Here is a 23,270-nt window from a genome sequence, read left to right as displayed (position 1 = left end):
GTCAGTTATATGGACTTATCTTTCAGGTGAGCGTTTGTAACAGAGTTCATCTACACTTTTGATAAACCACCATTTTATGATTTCCCCTTAAAAAATTAAAAATTTATAATACACACCCTCCCTAGTTGCATCTTCCTTCCCTTCCCAGTTTCCCAGAGTGTCAATTCATGTCAAGAGAAGACTATTCTTCAGTGTATTCAGCAAGGAAATGCAACATGAATTGTGAGTTTTAGTATTATGTTCTAGAAGACCACACTAGTGAGGATCAGCTCAAAGTTAATCAAAAGAAACATAACTGCAGCTTCCATAGCTAAAAATACTTTTCTATTTTTTACATCCATTTGCAGATGCATGCATGCTTCCTTCTTGTATAACCAAGTTGTTAAAGTTAAAAAAGACAGAAGAAATAATCTGTATAGTTTAGATTAAAAGCAAATATGAAGTGTTTGGGTTTGGTTTTGTTGGTTCCCCCCCCCAGAACAGGCATATTCTCCCCTCTACTTACACAAAGAGCTTCTGAAAATTGCCACCTATCAAACTATTTAAAAGTTATTACTACCCTCTGACAAAGAACAGTCTTGCAATACTTAGTAGTCTCCAAAACATGGAACTACCTACTTCTCTGAACATACTGTATGCTTTTTTCAATGAAGTTGCCACTGCACTTTTTTGAGCATTAGCTGTACTGAGGTGAATAAATAATAGTAAGAATCTCTGATAAATCGTTTTCTCAAAAACAGCTGTGGTAGAACAAAGAGTTGTCCAACATGAGTTAAACGGGGTTACAACAGTAAAACCAGTATTGTGGAATTAAATTAACCCAATAAAGAACCAACCTCATTGTCAACCACTGTCCCCTCAAGACTTGCATAGGCTAGAGCCAAGTTTAAACAGAGAAGACATCTCAGACCATAAGGTACAACACAGTAAATGCCACCCATCAGTGTCACCACTAAATCCTGCAGGTCCACGTAGTAGACAGACTGCAGAACCCCTGAGGTTGGAAGGGGACCTCAAGAGGTCATCTGGTCCAACACTGCTCAAGCAGAGTCACCTAGAGCTGTTTGCCCCAGACAGTGTCCATACAGCTCTTGAATATCTCCAAGGAGAGAGACTCCACAATCTCTGAGCAATCTCTGCCAGGGGTCTGTCACCCTCACGGTGAAAAAGTTTCCTGATGTCCAGAGGGAACCTCTTTTTGTGCCCTTTGCCTCTAGTCCTGTTACTGGGCATCACTAAAAATGACTGACTTTATATTCTTTTCACTCTCCCTTCAGATTTTTTTTTTTTAAACACACATTGATAGACTTCCCATGAGCCTTCCTCTTCTCTAGGCTAAACAGCACCAGCTCTCAGCATTTCCTCATAGGAGGAAAATCCCTTAATCATCTTCGTGGCCTTTCACTGGACCTGCTCCTGTAGCTCCATATGTCTCTTGTACTGAGGAGCCCAGAACTGGACACAGCACTCCAGGTACAGCCTCACCAGCATTGAGCAGAAGAGAAGGATCACCTCCAACAACTTGCTGGCAATAATACTCCTCATGCAGACCAGGATACCATTAGACTTCTTTGCAGCAAGAGCACATTGCTGGCTCATGGTTAACTTTGTCTCCATGAGAACCCCCCAGGTCCTTCTCTTCAAAGCTGCTTTCCTGCTGAGTGGTGCCCTGCATATATTAGTGCCTGGGTTTGTTTCTCCACAGCTGCAGGACTTTGCACTTCCCCTTGCTGAACTCCATGAGGCTCCTGTCAGCCCATTTCTCCAGCCTGTCAATGTCCCTTTGTATGGCAGCACAACCCTCTGGAGTATCAGCAACTACTCCCATTTTGTCTCACCTGCAAGCTTGTTGAGACTACACACTGCCTCGTCACCCAGCATTACAATATTGTACAGTCTGATAAGAAGTCTGTTCTTTGTTGCATGAATAGCTTACCATGTACTTGAAGTAATACATTAAATCAACCTGGGCCTTAAGAGAGGCCTAGAACACCAGATTGATGCTGATAATACTCCTTTAAAAAAAAATAGATTTTAACTATATTAGTCATTGGGGTAAATTTCTTAGTTCCATAATTTAAACTGCAGCCATTTACAATCCAAACACCACCCCCCCTGCATCCCAACTCCTGTGGAGGCAGGAGAATACGTTTTAGAAAATAGAGAAAGCCTCGGAGCTCACACATGCAGAAGAAAGCTTCTGCTCTCAGTATCTACTCAAATTCAAGGCTGCCTGCTGCCAGTGCCAGAGCCTCTTTTCCCCAACATCTTACACTACTGTATATTGCCACAAGGCAGAAGTGCAATTTTAGAACAGCCTTAATCTAATTCTTCACACTGAAGGCCACAAAAGGCAGTACTGTTAACATACATTTGACTAGTTGTAGAATGAATAAATTGTACCCCAAGCAACTTAAATAGAATCACTAAATTCATCTGTTTCATTGTACTCATCCACAAATAACATTTTAAGATTAAATCAGTCAACTGCAGTCAGTGCAGGCACAGCATTCATGTTTGCTTTTAGTATTTTGTGTTAAAGTGGTAGGCGTTCAATGTAAAACAATTCTCAATTAGGTATGAAAGTATTTGCTAACCTATCACTTATAACAATACAACCTTCATTAGATGTTCATTCAGAATAGATGTTTTTTTTCCTTTTTATAGTAAGAAGGTGAATATGAGTATACAGAAGACCAGATGCACCTGTTCTTAACTTCCCTTTAACAATACAATTGAAACATTGGCAATGGAACAGACTGAGGATTTTCAAAAGTCAACAGAAAAATCAAACATTCAGTTATGTCTGTACTAAAAATCCTCAACTCTTGACTGGCATAAAGCAGAGATCTGAGCTCACCTCTGTTCAGAGACAAGGGAACTCAAATACCACATGTTGTGTCCCCATCTATTCTTTCTACCTTTTTTCCCCCCTCATCATCTGCTAAGTGTATGTGGAAAATTTGGAAGTAGGTGTCTTTGTTCTTGCGTTTGCCCTTGTATAAAGGTATTTTCTTTTTGTGCTTAAAAACACCCTACCACCGATTACCAAACAGTGGTTTGACGACTAAGCACAAAGGCCTCCCACCTTTAGAAACTGGGACAAACGGTTTGATAGGCATGCAGAAGGCTGAAAAATGTAGGAGCCTAACTACTTACTTGACAGATGTCTAAAGTCAGAGGCAAGCTTACAGACAATGCCTCAGACTTGCCTGTGCTCCAAGCTTCTGTTTTATCTAGAGGGGATTTTTTAACACAGGACTAACATAGCAAAAAAAAACCCACAATGCAAAGTGGGAAGCTACCATGAGAAAAAACAGTTATCCCTTCTAGTATCATGCTTCTCCTCCCAAGTGGAGTAATCCAAACTGGTAGAGACTGAGAGGCTATCTTCTGGATCAACTTCCCCCTGAGGCTTAGGAAGTGTAACAGCAGAGGAACTTTTCACTACTGAAGTAAGTTTTGCATTAAGTTGCACCACTGGGAAAAGCCCAGCTCACAATATAAACTGGAATGCAGGTATATGTCATCCACATACTGCCAAGGTCACACTCGCAATTCACTCTTCAGACCATGAGAACAGCACTGCTCACGCCATCATGCTGTTACAGGTAGAAATTGCTTACATATGGAAGCCTGACCATCACTGTCAGTAGGCAAAGTGTTACAAAAGCATTAGAGCATAAAGAAAAAATAATCTATTCCCACTCCAACTTTAAGAACACAGACCTTCTAATAGGAGTTTTTCCACTTCCCATGACACTTTTGTACCTCAGCCCATCCATGTATCAGAGCCTGCTCATTGTTTCACCCTAAGAGTCTATGATCACCTGCCAAACAGTGACAAATACACTCATATCAGAGGGTGACAACAACCTCCCGTGAGCTCACCCCTAAAACTTCTTCAAAATAGCTCCTCCATTTCTCCCACCCTGTCTTCACACCTATTGTTAAACAAAAGAGTTTCAGAATTATCAAATACAGTAGTTAAAAACAAAAGAAGTAGTAATTCCATGCTCCAGGCATTTGCGTAGGCAGGTTGAAGTTTTCCAAGCAATGAGTTAGTCTAAAATCTTAGTAATTAAAGCAGAAAAGACTATTTTAGTTCTCATGCTTGATGTTTCACCCTATTTACCACCCACTGTTCGTACAAGTCCCAAACACAGTAAGACTAAAGCAACAACATTGAGGACAGAGCTATTGTCTTCATCTGACAATCCACACAGACGCAGTACATTAAATGAACATTTCAAATGTTCAAATGAATGTTTGAACATTAAATGGAAGTCACATAATTCCAGGCTCAGCTAGTTTTGAGGGCAGAAGCACATTGTGATACTCAGGCTGAATGGTATCTACTAAGAGCCTGTGCTCAAAAATAAACAGGGAAATAACGTTAGAAGTAGGGGATATTAACAATAAATAAAAAACTTCCAAATGCTTTTTTTAAACATTGTTTACATTTTAGTCAGCAATGAATTTGTGCAAAATCGAAGTCTTGCATTTTACACGCTTATAGATGTTCACTAACAGTTATAAAACCATACTTGGGTAGCTGTTTGGAAGAAACACTGAGGACATTCTCCCAGCTAATGAGTTTGTTCTTAATGTTAGTCTCATGGAGGTTAAAACACACTATGTGTGCTCTGCTGTAATGTAACTGAACAAGAGATTACTCTTTCCTTCCATAATTAAGGGAAACAAATTTAAGAGCTGACGTGTTATTACCAGCTAAGCAAAGGTCTCGATCTTTTTTGACTAGCACATGATCCGGATGTCAGCAATATAGCCTGAATGATTTAGTGACACACATCAGTCAGAAAAGGCTTGAAGTAATAGAATTTATGATTCGGGTCCACTTAAAACACTTAAGTGAGCAGAATTGCTCTCAGCCCCATTGACTGAGATACCTGCTAGCTGATCAGCCAAACTGCTCTCCTACCTACCACACAGAGCCTGATGACCAATGAGCTGTCTGTGTGCTGACACTTACATGCAAGAACCTGCACTAAATTGACTCCCATAATCCTGCTGTAACTTACACCAGATGAAGTCACTAGTATAAAGAGACAGAAAATCATTACCTAGGCATGTTACTCAGTTTAGTTTTGTTTAAGACTCTAAAGGTAGTATTTAGCAGGTAGTTTACCCCCTTATGCAGTTATGGCTAAAACATTCTTCCCTCTTTCACATACCCTTGTTCTACAATACTTTTATCCATTTATCACTTGCCTGACAAGCTACAACAGAACATCTCCTTGGCTAGCAATGCTTCAAAATAACTTATTGCAGAAGCTAGTGTTACAGACCCACTTAGAATTCACCATCAAAGCTACGTGGGAATAACTTTACTATGTTAGAGCCAGGCTGCAGGCTTCCCTGCTTGGAAGAGAAAGCTATTTTAGCAAGGACATGACTTTAAAGATTAAAACCCATCAGGAAAACACTGACTTCTCAGAAGTTTTAAAGCTGAAGTTAACTGCAGACAAAGTTTTAGAGCTTCATCTCTGTTGCAAAATTTTACCTTGATGACAAGTTAGTACATTACAAACAGGCTGATTATTCAGTGACTGAATAAATAGAACAGATGGGAAAAGCAAGTGATCACATGAACATCAGATGTGGACCAAACTATCCAATTACTGTTTTCCATATAAGAAATGCATAGTATAAACCATCATATGAAGATGAGTTGCAAGCAATAAAAAAGCTAATAGATTAAAATGGTTCCTTTTCCTTTGCATATAAAGATAAGAGTCAAGCAGTTGAACTAACATAGCCTTGATCATATGATTTACAATCAGTTACAGCAAGAACACTTCTGAATCCTTCTAAACTACAGGAAGAACTGCAGTAGTTTAGTTGCATGTCTAGGACTAACAAGAATATTCCCTAGTCTTTAGAAAACAAGCCTCTAAACAGTTACAAACTCTATTTGCTTTTAACTTTTTAGCTATTCTTGATTTAAGGCACACACCACAGAAGATGCTACAGATTCTTCATACCTAAAACTGAATCCTGACAGGCACCAATATTTACCCTTAAATTCTAGAAATAGAGAACTGTGAAGCAATACATTGTTAAAGACATTGCTTTTTCATTTATTGAATGAAGAACCGCTTTTACAAAAAGAGGCGGTCATGATTAAGACTATTTTACATACTTCTTTACAAATCAAGTTATTCTGATAGACTTTTCATTGTAAAGCTCTCTAAAGATAAAAACATCAATGTAGAAAAGTTGTAGTAAAGGTTATATTCAGTATTACAGACTGACCAGACCAAGTCTAAGTCATGCTATAGTTCAATGAATTAAAAAAAGAAATATTAAGTTCTCCACTGCTGTATGGAGAAAGAACAGGAGAAAAAACAGGAGAAGCCAGTGAATGTGTTACAAGCCATAAGCAATAATGTGACTTCTCCTTGCAGCAACACATTGAAATTAAGTCTGATCTGTACTCAAGTACTGAAACAACGGTTCTTAAACTTCCAGTAAAAATTTATTCCTCTCATTCCAAGAACTTAGTACTTCTCAGTGTTGAGACCATAAAAACCCAAAGCTACAAGACACAGTTGAAGCTACTTAGCACAATGACAGTTTTCTGTACAGGTTTAGTCCGTGATAACTACAAGTATCATGAATGTAAAGAGCCGAAACATTTGCATAAGAACTTACTGTGTAAGTGATAGCTGCCAACATTCCAATCACGGTCAAGGAACTAATGGAAAACGAAAGAGCAGTCAAGCCATCTGCAAAAAAAAGAAAAGCCTATTGAAAATTCCTACAGTAGAGGTGTAAGAACATTCCCTCCTGAATTGATTTCCTGAAGATTTAAGTTCATTAGATTGAAGAAAGAAAGTTGAGCCACAGTTACCAGCCATAACAACTCAAATGAAAAATTCACCTAGCATTAAGTTTTTGTCAGCAGTAGATCCTCCTCCAATACTGCAAGATGCAGGACAGTCATCTCTCCATTGCTCCAAGTTCACAGATACTGCATGCAGTCAAATGGTTGACTAGCCACTAATGAACCTGCTCCCATAGCTGCCGAAGGCCTCTTCAAGACTATTTCTGGCCTCCACAGGATGCTGTGGTAATTTTCACAATTTACACATGCATTCTGGATGGTTCATCTTTGGCTTGTTTGGTATCTCCTGATTTCTCATAATAAAGCACTATCCAGAGAACCAGGCAAGCATGGATCCTTCAAACAACCAAACAAGCCAGACTGTGGGCCTCAGCTTCACTCAGACCACGTACATCCAGATGTACAAACTGGAAAAAGGTCAGGGGATTAAGGAGTCACTGTAATCTTACTACAACTCTAGAAGTGAAGAGGGATAGTAGAAGAAAAGTATTACCAAACTCATCCCTCAAAGGCAAACTCCCTGAATCCTCATGCATAGTTTTTCACAACAACCCTGTCCCTAACCTCACTGTACAGGACATAATACAGCAAGCTTTTTTTTATTTAGTAATAGCTACTATATGTTTCCATGCTACTATAGAAATTAACTTTAAAGAATCAATTTCATGTTTGTACTCAGTCCTAATAACTAAGCTACTATTTAATGTCCTCCCCTCCCACTAGTTGATTCAAGAAGTTGGAGCACAATACATTGTATTCCTACTCAAACAGAATTATTAGCCAGTTTCCATTCATTAGCTAGTCTCCATTCTTTTCCTGAACATAACAACAAGCATTCACAAACTGAGAAATCATGTTATAGTTATCCTCTATGAGAAACTATCTTTCTTCTGACCAACCCTACAGGTCTCCTTCCAAATATACCAAAAAACAATCCAACAACCAAATCCAACTTCACAGCTCAAATCTGTCCTTTGCTATATTTGCTAGATAATACCAAACAGCTTTCTCAAAGCTAACAGCAATATATTTATAAGTTTCAAATACTACAGCTATGTAGAAAACTCCAGCACTATTCCCCCTTTAGTACTTGCAAAAATTTTACCCATATTCTGAAGTTTAAGGGAAAACCTCACACATAAGTGACCTCTGTTTCTAATGTATCACACAATGTACTGAAACACTGTATTTGATGATTCTCCTGTACATACATTTGAAACCAACATTTAATATAATTTTAAAATTTTGAACTATGTTAAATGGAACATTAAGAAACTAACTGGCTGAAAAATTGCTAGTTGTACACCAGAAGTATATTATCAGGGTCTGCCTCAGTGGATGAGTTTGCATTCCTTTTATAATCCCACTACAAATTAAATGGGCATAGAACAAACATCCAAAATTAGGATTTTGGCTTTCTTGGGTTAACTTGAGAAAGACAAAAGGAAAAGGGTAAGTTAATATCAAAACAGAAAAACAGGCACAAGTAGAGACAAGCAAGAATTTTGTCCTCATTTCTCCAGCATCTGAAACACAAAAGAACCTTTTGCAACAACACTGACTGGCACTTGCAGGCTATGGAATAGTTCTACAAAACCCTGGGGAGTCTTGGCAGACAGCAAGCTGAAGATAATCCAGAAGTGTGACCTGGCAGCACAGAAGTCCAACAGCACCATGGGCTGTATCAACCTAAGCATGCCCATCTATTAAGGGAAGGGACCACATAAGGAATACTGCTACCAGTTTTGAGGCCCCACTACAGGCAAGAGATAAATCTTACCAAGTTAATAGCAGATTTAAGTTGGTCAGAGGCTGGAACATACTGTACAGAGAAGCTGAGGGAGCTTGGTCAGCCTGGAAGAGAGACTGCTTTGGAGAGACCTGCCTGCTTGCCAAAGAGGTGGAGACCAGGTTCTTTAGTGGCGCATAATAGTTGAGTGTGAGATAGTGGATGACACTGTGTACACCCACACTTGGTAAAAAAAAAATTTGTTTCTTATCATCAGATGAAAGTCTCCATGCTTAGGGGTTTTTCAAGAGCTAGTTGATAAAGCCCTGAGTGACCTGGTCTGACCTTACAGCTTCCTTCTTTGTGCAGGAGATTGGGCTAGATGACCTAAAGTCTCTTCAGTCTGAGCTATCTTATGAAATTAAAAGTCACAAGAGAATGCTGGCAGAGTCAAAAATCAAAACAAAGATTCCACATGCCAACCCAGCACCTTAATGATTAAACCCTCCTAGAAATAAGCATTAGCTACAATATACCTTCATAGCAAGGACAGGTACAGAGCTGAATATTTAATTGATAGCCATATCAAGGTGGCTTAGAAAAATTAGCTTATACCTCAGCTCAACCACTGTCACTACCTGTATAAATAGTCTAAGAAGTATTTTCTTCTATGTGTCAGTTAGAATCTTTGAAGTACGAGAAACAAACAAGTAGACAGCTGAAGTTATGAAAAAAAACCTATGGACTCGTCCTCCTTATCTCCTATGCTTGCAAGCACAGCTTACAGCACAGAGTGTATTATGATCAAAGACTCTGCAAGAACGTCAAAGGCAACAAGAAGGGCTTCTTCAAGTACCTATGTGGCAAAAGTAAGACAAGGCAAAATATGGGCCTGCTGTTGAGTGGCCCTGGTGACACAGGACACGGACAAGGCTGAGGTACTGAATGTCTTTGCCTTCATCTTTACTAGCAAGACCAGACTTCATGAAATCCAGGCCCAAAACACCAAGGTGAAAGGCTGAAAAGAAGACATACCCTTGGTTGAAGAGAATCAGGTTAGAGATACTTAAGCAAACTGGACGAAGTTGATGGGCCCTGAAGTCAGGGCAAGTGTCATCACAGGGAGCTTTTAGTCAGCACAAAATGCCTAGAATAATGCAGAATACGACCTGACCAAGGCTCATAGCATTATATTCTTGGTTAATGCTCATAGCACTATATTCTAAAACATTCAGACAGAAGTAATATTCTGATACATAGCAAGAATTAGGCACAAATATTAGAGTACTTATGCTTTTGGATTAATGTTTGTTATATAACTTTTAGTTACCATTTTTCTGATACATCTGGAAATTGATATCAAAGTCTGCTCTAGCTCACCTATAAAACACTTTTTTCACACCTTTGCTCTGAAAACACACCCTGGCTAAGTATGTGAACTGTATAAGCTAAAGGTTAAATAAAACTTCATGGAGTTTGGCCTTCACAATAGTTCTTTATAGCCCTAGCATGAAGAAGTATAACAAAGGCAAACAAAAGAATTTTAGAAAAGGTGAATAACAGGAGAACAAAAAAAATTGTAACACCCATAGGATTTTCCAAAGCTATTTATGAAATAAATAGTCTCATTCTGACAGTGAAAGCAGTATCACATTTAATAACAAAAATTGTTATACAAGATACACACTCACCATACTGAGGTTCACTGATTTTAGGGTATTCCAAGTAACAGAAGACTCCATGGAAAACATACCTTTCCCTCCACACCATTAATATTATAGGACGCAACATTGGAATCCTTGCTGCCAAACGGGGACTGTACTGAAAGCAGACACTGCCAGTGTCTCCCCTCTGTACTTTGAAGACTTTCTGATTTTTTTGTCTGAACAGAAAAAGATCAATCTTATTGGAAAGATTTAGTGTAGGTAAGCAGTTAGAGTCAAGTTAGAAAACTGTCACCAAGAAAGTCAGTTGTCTTGTTCAATCAATAAGTATGCCACAGTAAGTTAGTAACAAGTTATGCAAAGCTCAGAACAAGTCTCAGACTTACGACTACTTCCAAATTCTTCAAACAAGAGCTTCACTTTTTCCCATTCTGTGGAATTCTTCTTGTTGGGAATATCCAAAGGAACAAAAGCACTGCAACAAAGCAAAAAAGTTATCTCACTTCCCCTAATTAGACAAATATAAGAAAAGTTCTACTTACAAATTAAGAAAATAGAAATCAATTTAGATCAGCAGAGTACATGTGCATGTGTGTGCAGTCAGGTCTGAGGTCAATGAACAAGTGATTTTCTATTTACCAGTCCTAACAGAGGTAAGGAGCCTACACTCAAGAATCATTAAAAGATGTATTAATCTTATTTTGGTTTGACTCATGTGCAGAGGAACAAAAAGACTTTAAGCATCAATTGAGACAAATTCTCTTGTAAATCCACACTTCTGGAAGCTAGAACAAAACAATTAACGATTCACACACCAAGCATTAATTAAAGATTAAGGAGACATGTTTATTTTCCATTATTACGAGTATAACAACAGATCTTCTGCATTCCATTCCTTGTTCTGTAGTTGGCCCAGAGAACCACAGAGAAGTTCTTAAACATTTTTGATCTTCCAATAAGCAGAGGCTAGCAAAGAGTGCTCAAAAGAATGTCAGGTAGAACAGTCACCTAGCTGAAAGCCGCCTGCTGTCAGTTATCCCATCTAAAGTCCAATAATAAGAGTAACTCTTCAGCAGCTCCATAGACAAACAGCTAGTTTTGTGACATCTGGAAAACCAGTACCTCCACACCAATCTGAAACCACAGCTTCCAGACATAAAACAGAATGCCTACAAGTCACATGGAAGTCAGATTTGGAGGGAAACTTTTTAGGCAAAGAGTGTGAGAACACAATCCGACCTCCATAAAGAATGCTCACAGGTACCTTTTGGACTTTTGTAATAAAGTCCATAATTAGATCCCTGCTTCAAGTCCCAGTAAACAAATGAATAACAAATATGCATCTTCCAGGAGCATGCCTCAAACTTGTACAGAACATAAGCATGTGTTTCAAAGGTTAGTGCTAAACTAACTGCATGCACTTATAATCATCACATCAAAATCAAAACAGTACTCTGCAAACAAAGTTGAAATTTTAACAATTAAAATCTTAACTTTAAAAGTTTGATTTTTAGCTTCTTGACTGTGTAAGAGGTAGATTAAGGCTGGCATTTAAGTTGATGCGTGCTTGATGACTTTAGATTTTGTTCTTGTATTTGCCTTTAGTAGCAATTTTCTGTGAAATAGCATCCAGGCAAAAATCAAGGCATAAGTACTAAAACAATGCTAGGCAAAATTTCTACTTACAAGAGATGCACCACAAAAAACTGCAGGTTTATTTGCTAAAAAGGGTTACAATAGGAGACTCGGGGAACCTAAGTGAGCTCAGGCTCTTTTATTTTAGCATCAGTATGAATTTGCTATCTGTGGACCACATGCAGGGAGCAAATGAGATGGAATAACAGCTTAGGATATTTATAACTTGCTTGCCTTTTTTCCCACCCCCCCTGCTTACAACCAGCCTGTCAAAGGACACTAATCAGAGCAGAAGCCACAGTAACCATTATACACTATCTTCAATTAGTACTCAGCTAAATCCTGACTGAAGGAGATGGACATCTGATTCTGCTCCTGCTGAAGTTCCATGCACCACAGGCCTCAGAATGCAATGCAGCAGCCACAAGCTCACACACTTTAGTCCCAGACAAGCAGGAATCTTATTTCCCCTCCTGAACAGGGTCCCTCAACTAGTAGCAAACTAGCCAGAAGGCTGGCTATCTAGCCCACTTCAATATACTGTTGGTCTCTAGCTTAACAGACAAGACAGAGTTAGCAAGCCTAGCCATCTACAGACCTGCATCCACTCCCCAAAGATCTCTAAAACAGAGTCCATGTATTGCACCAGCACAGCACACAGCAGTTCAGGCCTATTCTTCATGCACATTAAGCACGAAGAAATGTGACAAGTCTCGGCTATCTGGCTATGGTGACTGGTCAATACAGCCTGAGGGCCACAGTTGCCACCAACAGAATGAGAAGTTTCCACACTAAATAACTCAATTCACCTGTCATCACTGTGATGCAATACAAGTCAGTCCACTGAGAGCAAGTGAACGCAGTACAAGTGCCAGTGCATGGTTTTACAGCTGTGGCTGAGAATTCAGTTAATGCAAGCAAAAAGAGCAGCTCAGTTGTGACGTCTTACACTTGGAGTTCTGGACTTATTAACTGCAGTAATTTTAAGAATAAAAGCAAACTGCTGCGCTGTTTAAAACACATCCTTGGAATACCATGATTAAGATCTAGATCAATATCTAGGCTGCAGAACAAGGAAAGTAAATGCAAGACAAGCAGTTCAAAACTATTAGCTTTTGGCAGGGCAATAACACACGGGTGTAGATGGGTCAAGTTTGAGCCTTAAATCAGAGTGTCATTAACTGCCATCCTTAGGAAAACAATTTCAACACGCTAAGATTGAAACTCATTTCCTTAAAGTGAGTTTTGCTACAATATAACTTGCATAATTATTTATAGGCTAATTAGACATATATTCATAGTTTTTTAAGAGCTGATGGTTCTAGAAAATTTAAGGTAACCACTTTAATTCCGGAGACTGACAGCAAAACATTCCTTTTAGAACCAAATATTCATTATCCTCAAAAGTAAATATTTTAGTTCAAACCAGACTGCTGTATAAGGGTGCCTTAATACAGATCATAGCATCTCAAGCCCCTTGGCTCCAGCACATGACATTTACAGTAAATAAACTATATTCAAGGAAAGTAAGTAGTTTCTGAGAAGGGAAAGGCATTACAAGTAAATATTAGTTCTGAGTATCCTAGTATAAGTTTGTCCTATACTTTGTTTTTAATGATACTCTGCATCAAGTTATTTGTGTGCAGGGTATTTAAATGCTATTACAGACACGTACGTTTTTGCCAGAGCAAGAAACTTTGTAACAGACAGCTAGAATAAGAAGTATAAACAATTTAGATTAATAAGAGGTATAAACAATCTCCTGCTAACAATTTAGACAACAGAATCCTGCTCATTGAGATGCGTTATCAACTTAGAAAAAAGCTCCAAAATCATTGTCACTAAACAGATATTGTTTCCCAAAATAGTCAAATAGATATCTAATGGAGCAAGGCAAACATCCAGGTAAGAATAAAATATTTATAAGCTTCAAGCTTAATCCAGCTTTTATGGTTTCTTTGAGAACTGCTACCAGGAAAGAGGTAGGGACTTCTTGTGTAGACCTGTCTTTAAAGGAGCCAAGCTATTTATTGACCTGTTTAAATTATACAGATTACTTGCTAACTCAATCAGAACAGAGGTTGTCTTGATATGAGACACTAGCCATGTGGGCACACAAAGATGACAGACTATTTGCTAGGAATCTAACAGCTATTCCAGCCCCTCTTGCTCTTGTAACCTGTGTGCATGACTATTCTATTTCATTAAGCCTAGTCTCCTAAAATTAAATTCAGTACATAAAATTCCAGTCTGTTTTAATGTTGCTCTGAACCTGACCACTAGTTGCTACTGCCAGGTATAGGCAGTACTGCAAGACTGGTCTGTACTACCACATTCAGTTGAGCCCCTCCTGTAGAGTCTTCAGCTCCAACACTGTTTTATCTCATTCCTATCACAGGGGGACTTGAGGCTGCTGTTTGCCCTTCTTATGCAGACAGTTGACTAAGACAAATAACTTCTCCATAACAAGTATGTACATAAGCATTTAGACCATGCTTTTTTTAAAATATATATAAATATAACTACACTAGAACTAAAGTTCACATTTTTCTTCAGCAGTTACCTCATTTGCTTTCTGAACCGCACTGCTCAGTCTTGTTGCTTCCCTTAGAGGGACAAACAAGAATTATATACTTCTGCAGCAACATCTTAAGTAGCAAGGGTGCTTTTCCATTCCACAGGTGCTTTTCCATTACAAAGGCATTAGGGTGCTGTTGCTATTTAATTATTACCATCTTAAAAGAAAGCAAGCAGCCTCATACATATAATAGCAAAAGAATTGTTCCGATTAGAATCCAGAAATACTAAAATCCCTATCAGTATCTAAAGGAGTCCTGCATCCCTGCAGCAGATACTCCTGCTATTTAGATCAGTGAGTTTCAAATCCTATGGAAAAGCCACTGTTCAGCAATGAACTTAGCCTCAGCTCAAGCACTACAGCTGTCTGGTTTGCAAGTCAGTCTCACTGTCACATGGCAAAGTAACAAAAGGGATCATGGAAGCTGCTGTCATTTACAGGTTGTGAGGACTTTAAAGAGAAAACCTAATAGCACAGAGGACAATTAGGAAATTAAGAACCAAGTTCCATCTTACTGGAAGAGAGGAATAAGCGTGCTTACAGCTACTGGAAATTCAGCTGACATCTACTGAAGATACTGCAAAAATTTCTAAACTGGATATATTATAGAGTATATACACATGTATGCCTATCACGCGAGCCAACAGTCAGAGAAACAGCTTTTGTCAGAAGCTTTAGTAATATTTCTAGACCATGACTAAGCTAACTCAAACTCCTTTAGTGTCTCATAATAGCAAATGTGTCACTTTTAATTGAAAGGACAATAGACTTAGAAATGGACCTTAAGCATTTATCAAAACTAGAAACAATATTTCAATAAGGTAGTATACAATTAGAAGCATTAATTTCACTCTAGTTTCTACTTTACACTCTAGTACTTTGATATGGACAATTTTAGCACACATTTTGTAAGTTTTATCCACTTTACTGCTGCAGTCAAAATGCTAAAAAGCTTATGACACAGCACACATTAGAACCATTTGACATTGGTGTGCATGTCATGCTTAATGGTAATCTTCAAGCAGCATTACAAATTCAATTTGAGTCAGAGTAATAGCACTTGCTGCAAACAAGGTACCCACTTCAGTAATGTCTGCCTTTCACACAGATGCCAGCAAAACCTTTATCATACGGGGGACAAGTAAGCATAACCCCACACTATACTTACATCCTTCACACAACACTTCCATTTAGGAAAGTACTACGCACATACTCAGATTCCTAAAAGTTGTTCTGGGATGTCCATGAAAGCATTTGACAGAGGCAGAAAGCAGGAAGAGCACAAATATTTTACTCCCTGTTGTACACAGCGATATCAACACAGTTATAAGTAAATGTCATGGCCATCATGTCCTCAATGGACAAACAGGCAGAACTTGGAAGCACAGGTACCTCCACAATTAAGAAAAGACAGTCTAGCTTCTAGTAAAACTCCTACTTTTCAAGTACCTTATTCTCAGGATATTTAAGCCCTGTTAGGGATTAACTAGATATTCATTATATAGATTGAGTACATCATGATCCACCTTTTTAATCTTGCACAGCACGAAGTTCTCTTTTGGGGTTCTATTTAGTATATCCCCTGTTAATGTTCAATACATAAATACTTACCCAATTAAGAGAAGAATGGCACAAATTGTGATGAATCCCAGAGTATACTTGAGTGCAGTTTTAACCTGCTGTATGTTACAGAGAATGTTAATATATTAACATAAAATAAATCCAAAGGGATTTGCACAAGTTACAGCAAAGTATACTTAGCATAACAGGTGTTCTACAAAAAACCTCCACAGAAAACATGAGTAATTTTAGATACAAGTCAGAAATACACATTCTTGAAGAGTCTCATGGCTTGAGAGCTATAAACAATGACACTGAATTACACTTCCACCAAACTATGCACTTCAGCAGCTGTGTCCAGAAGCCAGGGTACGCTCATTCCGTGCAACTGCACTCAAAGAAAATTCTTATTACCAATGCTTTATATTGTGGCTATGATTAGAATTCTTTTTTGTCATGTTGAGGTCACAACTGACTAGAGAGGAAAATGATCATGATCAATGACTAGAAGATTCTTTAAGAAAAATATTTTCATTTGAGAAGATAGAACCTTACTGGCATGCATTTATTGTAGTCCCTGGAGTGTTGTGCATGTTAAAAATCTTCAGTGCATTACAAAAATAATCAAGTGCTAGCTTCAGGTAAATTACTACTGCCTACTTCAAGAAAAGATGCAAAAGCTACAAGAAGGAAGGTACTCAAATTTAGTTTCTATCTCAGAATCAGTATAATCTTCCCGTCTTTAAAACCTGTTCATACATGTTTTTAACTCTAAGGAAAATCTCATGTAAGTAGTTTTAACTTCCTGTATATGGAATCAGGCTCAGAGGAATTTGTAGGAAGCTTAAAGAATTCATAGCAATACAGATTTTAATTACTTATCCCAGTAAAGTTTCATTTCATGTGAGACCACAGTGCTTAGACTATGTCAAACTGTTATTAAGAGCTGCCTCAGTATTTTAAAGGAACTGTAGTAATAGACTTAAAAATGCTATTTACATTGTAGTATTCAATTTAAGCAATCATTCTTGCCTGTATTCATTTGTCTTTTCACTACTCAGTGCATTTGCTAGAGTGAACTTACTGAGCATGTGTTGCCATCATCTTCTTCCTTCTCCTCATAATAGAAATAGACAAAGGGAATCCACAGAAAGACGCAGAACAGGATGATGGAATACAAAGCTACAAGAAAGAATTTAATTAAGTGAAGAGACAGTTACATTGGTGCTTCATTTACTGCATAGTAATTCAAATGAAAGAATCAAACATTAGTTTCCTCTCATTCTAGCTCTTAATGATTTCAAGCATTGAAAAGTTTAGTAAAATTTACTAGGCAGCATGTGAACTATTACTGTTTTGTGAACTCTAAAGGACTTCTAGAGTTAACCCTTTCAGACAAAGGATTTCAGCTACACCTTCAATTCAGCAATGATAAAAAGACTAAATGTAACCATCTGCATGCAGGTGACACACAGCACTAGCACACTGGGGATGAAGCAGCCTACAGAATAGCAAATAAAAGCAAGCTATGCCACTTAATAACAGAAGTGCTTCACAGAAAAGGTATATACAAAAAATATAACAAATTTGAAGAGTACATTATAGATAGAAAGCATAGTTCTATTATTGATGACCTCAAATCACAAAAGAGAAGATTATAGTATCATCGCTTACCATCCCTTTTTTAAAAAGAGGGACTAATTGGAGATTGCAACAGCCAGTTACCTGAATAGTCACTAAATTGAACCAGTCACACTATCATATTACTTTGATGCACAGGTGGTCTTAAGAGACTTTAAACCAGCTAGTTTAACAAAAGCAAAGGGTTAAACTAACACACAAGTCTTCACAAGTATCAAGAATTTCAAATATAATCTTCAACTCTCTATTGTAAGAGGTTACATGCTTTTTAGGACATTTAGTAAAATCCTTCAGTACTTCAAAATACCTTATACCATGAACCTTTCAGAAGTCTATTAGGAAACTAAAAGCTGTCAAGCAGTACATTGCAGTGTTTGCAGCCCACAAGAAAAGTATCCTAGAAGAGTTAACCAAGCCCTCAAAACAAAATGTCAGAAGTACCACACAACCAAGACTGCTTGTGTAAGCACAAAATCACCCCTTTGAGTGGGTGAGTAAAGATATCCAGGACCACACAAGTCCTGTGATCTTTGGCTATTTTTAATATTTACCTTATTTTGCATAACTAATTTGAGCCTTCCCACCACTAACCAATATAATCAATCCCTAACTTAAGTTTACAGCCTCTTATCTTGGGTAGCACACTCCTTACAGTATCCATGTGCTTCACAGAAATCTACCTCCACATTTTTACTGAAGGGGGTATAGGAGCCAAATAAAGTACCAACACCTAGAACCTAAATACGAATGAGAAATTATTTCTAAACAGAATGCATCCTTTGGAAAAATATTTCAAGGTGTTAGAGGTATTTACTGTTTAAAGTGCTGAGCTAATATGGTAGCGTAACAAAGAAAACAAAGTTCTCCATTAGTTCATAAGCTTTTTCACATTTTCCAAGAGCATAAAATTCAGGCTCATACCTTAAAACTTCAAACTCTGAAATGCACCATTCTTAGACCTTCTAGAGCAGTACTCAAAACTGCTTCAGTACTGTCAATGTTTTCAGAAATCAAGCCTCTCTAATCTAACTTTTAGCGTAGCCCTAAATGCACATGGCACTGTGCCGGTATATAAGGCAAGTTACATGCATCATTAATTGAAGATCAGAATAATCAGCCCATAGAGGTCACTGCAAGCATAGAAAACATTCTCGCTTCCAAGGTTTACTTTATTAACTTCAGCATACCTTACTTACGAGGTACACACATAGCTCATTAGATAACGACACTGATCCACATTTCTTCCAAGGGTATAAAGGAAGAGTCAAATCCAAGAGAGTATCTATGAACTGTATGAAATAAAGCTACCATTTACTACTGTACCAATCAAACATTGGTACTGTCTAAATGTTGTTGCTGCAGTAATTTAATTCAATTTTAAGAGGCCAGCTCAGGCTGCTGGCACTAAATTTAGGTTTTTTTAATTTAAACTGCTGGTGTTCAGTTACTGACTACATAGCTAATCTGCATCTTGAATTTGTTTTACATAACATGTTTTATCATTGTATTGTAAAACTATAAATCCTTTCCTTTCTGAAAACTGTTTCCTGAGACTTACCTGTAATCCTTCATACTAATATCCAGCTGCCCAAGTTTTTCTTATCTGCTACAGTATATTAGCAGAAGACTATTCTCAATGGCTACCGACAATCAGCTACACTGAACTGAACTGTTTTTGTTGAATTGCTCTGATGACACTTAGTCCTCAAGTTCACCCTAAATGTGCTCTCTAGAAGTTATGGGCTTTCAATGCATTTCAAGACAAGATTTAATATCACAACTTGAGGGTAACTTTATTTACATGTGGTAGCATAAACTCCATTACACTTACCATTGCAACAGCTCTGCTATTTACTCTGTTGGAAAACCTTGTTACCACAGTAATTTTATAGGACTGTAACACAAAAAAAACTAACTTAAGAGTAGCTTTGCATTTGCTTTCCCCAAGTAAAATCATTCCAAGACTGACCTTTTTGCTCATCCGTCAGGTGAAGACTTAAGATTGCCAGTAAAAATTTTTTAGTTAGAGCTGAATTAAATTTATAGCTCGTAGATAAAATAGTAAAACATTGTTCTTCCTATTATACTACAAGGGAAACTAAAAGATTTGAAGTTCTACCAACAAGACAATAGATTGATCATTTGGTTTTTGAGTTTTATTTTTCAGAACTTATGAAAAAGGAAGAGCAGCACCTTTCATCAGCTCATACAAGTTAGTTACCCAAGGGCAAGCATCTAGTTGCCTGCTGTTCTGCCCACTAAAAGGGCTGTTTATTCCCTGGAAAGCTAATCTTCAAGCTCAAAGGTCTTGCAGCAGCAAACAGCTAGTCAACCAGATGACAAAGATACTCCCCCCTAACTCCCCTGTGGCATGATAGGCTGTCTCAACTTTCATTATTGCACTTCTATGGACTTTAGTTTTACATCAGGGACTGCTCTTTACTCTGGTTCAGAGGTCCAACTTTTGTTTCAAAACATATTTCTGGGTCGTATCAGAAGCTTGAAACGCTACCATGGAGAAGTGCTTCACTGTACAGCCAGTACAACAGTGGTTCTTGCCACAGAGTCTAAGCAATCTTCTGCAAGAACTCCTTGGTAGGGTTTGTTTGTTTTAAAGGTGTTTCTCAGAGAGCAGTTCTTATCTCAAGTCAAAATGACTCATTTTCTGCTGTTTTGCACCATATCAATAGAAAGACACCTGAACTATGAGAGAGTTAAGCCTGATAGTAGTCTTCAAGAAAATTATAGCAATGGTCCCTTCATTGCATTTTGACTTGTTTTTTCCTCGTAGTAGTATGCAAGGGCAACTAGGAACAACAAAGAACTGCAGTCAGTAGAAGGAATCAAAATATCTTCAAGAACCGGGAAGATTTCAAGCAAAGTATCAAGATCAATATAGCCCCTCAAACCCCACTGAGAGACTAAAGGAGGGCCAGGATTATTACATGATCAGAAGTCTCTCCCATTACATAAAACTTCTGCTCTTACAGATGGTACCATATACTAGTGCAGTCCATAACATCAATACTACTAAGCTTCTAAAACAATGTTTTGTTACTTATTCCCTCACTTCTGCTGAGAAGCCACAAGCTATTTCAGAAAACTTAAGATGAGTGTTTCTTCCCAAATATATTATTCTCACATCTAATAAAAGATTTCTTAAAACAATTTTTCATCAAGACAGCAAGAACAGACATCTTGTTTTCCCCAGTGAAAATTAAGAAATATAAAACAGTAGTGGATTTTAGTCATCACCACACTTGTTTGAAGCAAGACAGTTAAAGCAGTTCACCACAGTAAGTGTCAATACAATAGCAGACTTAATTTATGTTCTGACAGATTTCTTAAAAAAAAAAAATCGCACTTATTAGGAGAGTGTTTCTATAGACATAACTCCACAATATTTGTCAAGTCCAGCTATGCAAGTCTTCCACAGTATTTAGCATGTCTTCTCCTAAGAACAGACCATGAAAACATGTGGCTGCATTTGACTTGTGCCTACAAACTCGTAGAAGCCAAAATCCTTGTGTCAATGACTTGGTATCAAGCACTTGCAGTAAGCAGACAAAACTCCACGCAAAAGTCATCCAAGTTATACCAAGTATTATTTTGGATAAATTCTTCCTCAAGAACTTTTTTAACCTAGGAACCACCATACAATAACTATTGTTGACTTAAGAAAATAGGTATGGAAAAATCACAAGTTTAGCACAGACTTTAAAGCACATCCAAAGAAATGCCTGTAGAGTTTAGCAGACACTCCTTGCCAAACTATAGTTGAGAGACACTTAACACATGGAGATCAAGTTCTCAGTCTACCTCACAGGTGGACCAGGATCTGCCGATGGCATCCTTTCACCATTCACAAACTTTACCAAAGACGACTGAACATCAAGCTGACTCCAACAGGTAGGATTTGCCTACTAGAGGAAGAAGAGCTACAGAACACAGCCCCAGGTTACTGTCAATTGTTTCAGCCTCATTCTTTGTGGTACAGAGGAAACTGCCATTGCACTGTTTCCAATTATAACCCTTTCTGAAAAGGGGTTTTCCTTCCAAACACAAGCTGACATGCTATTTTAGAACATCTGCTAACCACTGATCATTCTTCAATCACTCAAGCACTGGCAGATACATTCTGCTACAGTTGGTTTTATGAAAATTAACACATTCAGCCACTATGGCTTCAAAGCAATCCATAGACTGGTTTCCTAAATAAAGCTTTTAGGCAACTGAAGTTCCACTTCAAAATACGGATATTTCAAGCTTCATTATGAAAGTTACCTCCTTTATCATTCTACCAGTACAAAGTCATTGTACTTTTATATCAGTCTAGCCAAGAAACCAGCTGGGTATGAGAGAGAACATTGTTTGTGGGGACTAATAACTTTATAAAAAACACTTTTATACATTTTGTGACAGCTTTCTCAGTAAATTGCAATACAGGTAGCAAAGCAATCCTTAATCTTCTGAAATATCAGTTAAACCACAGGCTCCAAATTCTTGCTACAATTAGAAGTGACTTGAATTGAAGGGCCATGATCCAAGTGTATCAATTATTCATACTATAAGTTGCCAATATAGCTACAGGAGACAAGTAAGATATATGGTTATCACTGCATTTCCATCAGATATATGAAAGTACTAGTATTCATGTCCTTAAGGACAAAAAGAGATTTCAGTTCTGCTCATCCTGTTTATTTAAAAAAAAACCAGACCAAAACCAAATACTTTTGTAAGAGGATAGGAGTAGAAAAAATGAAATAGCATTACAAGACTGCAAGAGTTGTTTAACTTATTCCTTCTCAGTTTTCATGTCACTATGCTGTGAAACAGCAGCAGCAGACTAGACCTAATGATGCAGGAAAGGCATTAAGTTGTGTTTTTATATAGGAATGATGGAGACTTCTGAAAAATAAGTTACCTATTACTGCTCACTTCAGTGTAGCTCTAGTTACAGAAATATGCACCAATTCCTCAAATTCAGATCACAAAAGAAAAAATACTTTTACAACCATCTTTAAGTCTCTACCACCATCTGGAGGATAAGCTATGAAATAAAGCATTAGTCCTACAGTATTTCAAGTAGACCTGTCCACATAGGCCAAAACCAAAAGCAGTTTTCCAGGTTTAAGCTCAAATCTACTCCAAAAATTATTTCAGGATTTACCAAGAGACATCTTGCTTTAAAAAAAAAAAAGACTCAGCCCAAAACATCTTACAGAAATTCATCCATCAGTCTCACACATCTATAGGAAATGGTCCACAGAAGAGTGTGAAGACTGTTCCACATTAAGAGTTGGGAAATGCTTGGGCTGTTAGCAGTCTAAGCAATCTAACAAGAGTAGAAAGCAAATACAAAGTCAACTCCACTCTTCTATAGTGAAAAATTTTTGTAGAAGATAAAATAGTATTTTAAAAGTTCCCTTTTGAAAATAGTTTATTACTACTTTTGGCTTTCAGCTTCACTCAGCATAAAACTGCACATTACAGTTTGTCGCTATCACTGGCAGGCAATAAGTACTCTGTAACTTAACAACAAAAAATTTTAAAAATCAATTATTTCCCAATCTAAAAAAACATATTCAAAAGAGC

The 23,270-nt window shown here is 37.7% G+C and overlaps 1 protein-coding gene across 2 annotated transcripts in view; it reads right to left on the bottom strand.

The window, feature by feature from the left end:
• Nucleotides 1-23,270, bottom strand: part of LMBRD1 (LMBR1 domain containing 1) — an 81,765-nt gene that overhangs the window by 46,453 nt on the left and 12,042 nt on the right. The window contains exons 4-7 of one of the 2 annotated variants that reach the window (XM_074581457.1): nucleotides 17,119-17,216; nucleotides 16,086-16,153; nucleotides 10,648-10,736; nucleotides 6,676-6,749 (exon numbers count right to left, since the gene is read on the bottom strand). In XM_074581457.1, coding sequence (XP_074437558.1) covers nucleotides 6,676-6,749; nucleotides 10,648-10,736; nucleotides 16,086-16,153; nucleotides 17,119-17,216 — 329 coding nt within the window. The remainder of the gene's footprint in view (nucleotides 1-6,675; nucleotides 6,750-10,647; nucleotides 10,737-16,085; nucleotides 16,154-17,118; nucleotides 17,217-23,270) is intronic. The other variant, XM_074581458.1, reaches the window with a different exon arrangement.

Source organism: Larus michahellis, chromosome 3 (genome assembly GCF_964199755.1).
Source record: "Larus michahellis chromosome 3, bLarMic1.1, whole genome shotgun sequence".
Taxonomy (NCBI): domain Eukaryota; kingdom Metazoa; phylum Chordata; class Aves; order Charadriiformes; family Laridae; genus Larus; species Larus michahellis.
This window is presented reverse-complemented; position numbering and strand designations above follow the sequence as displayed.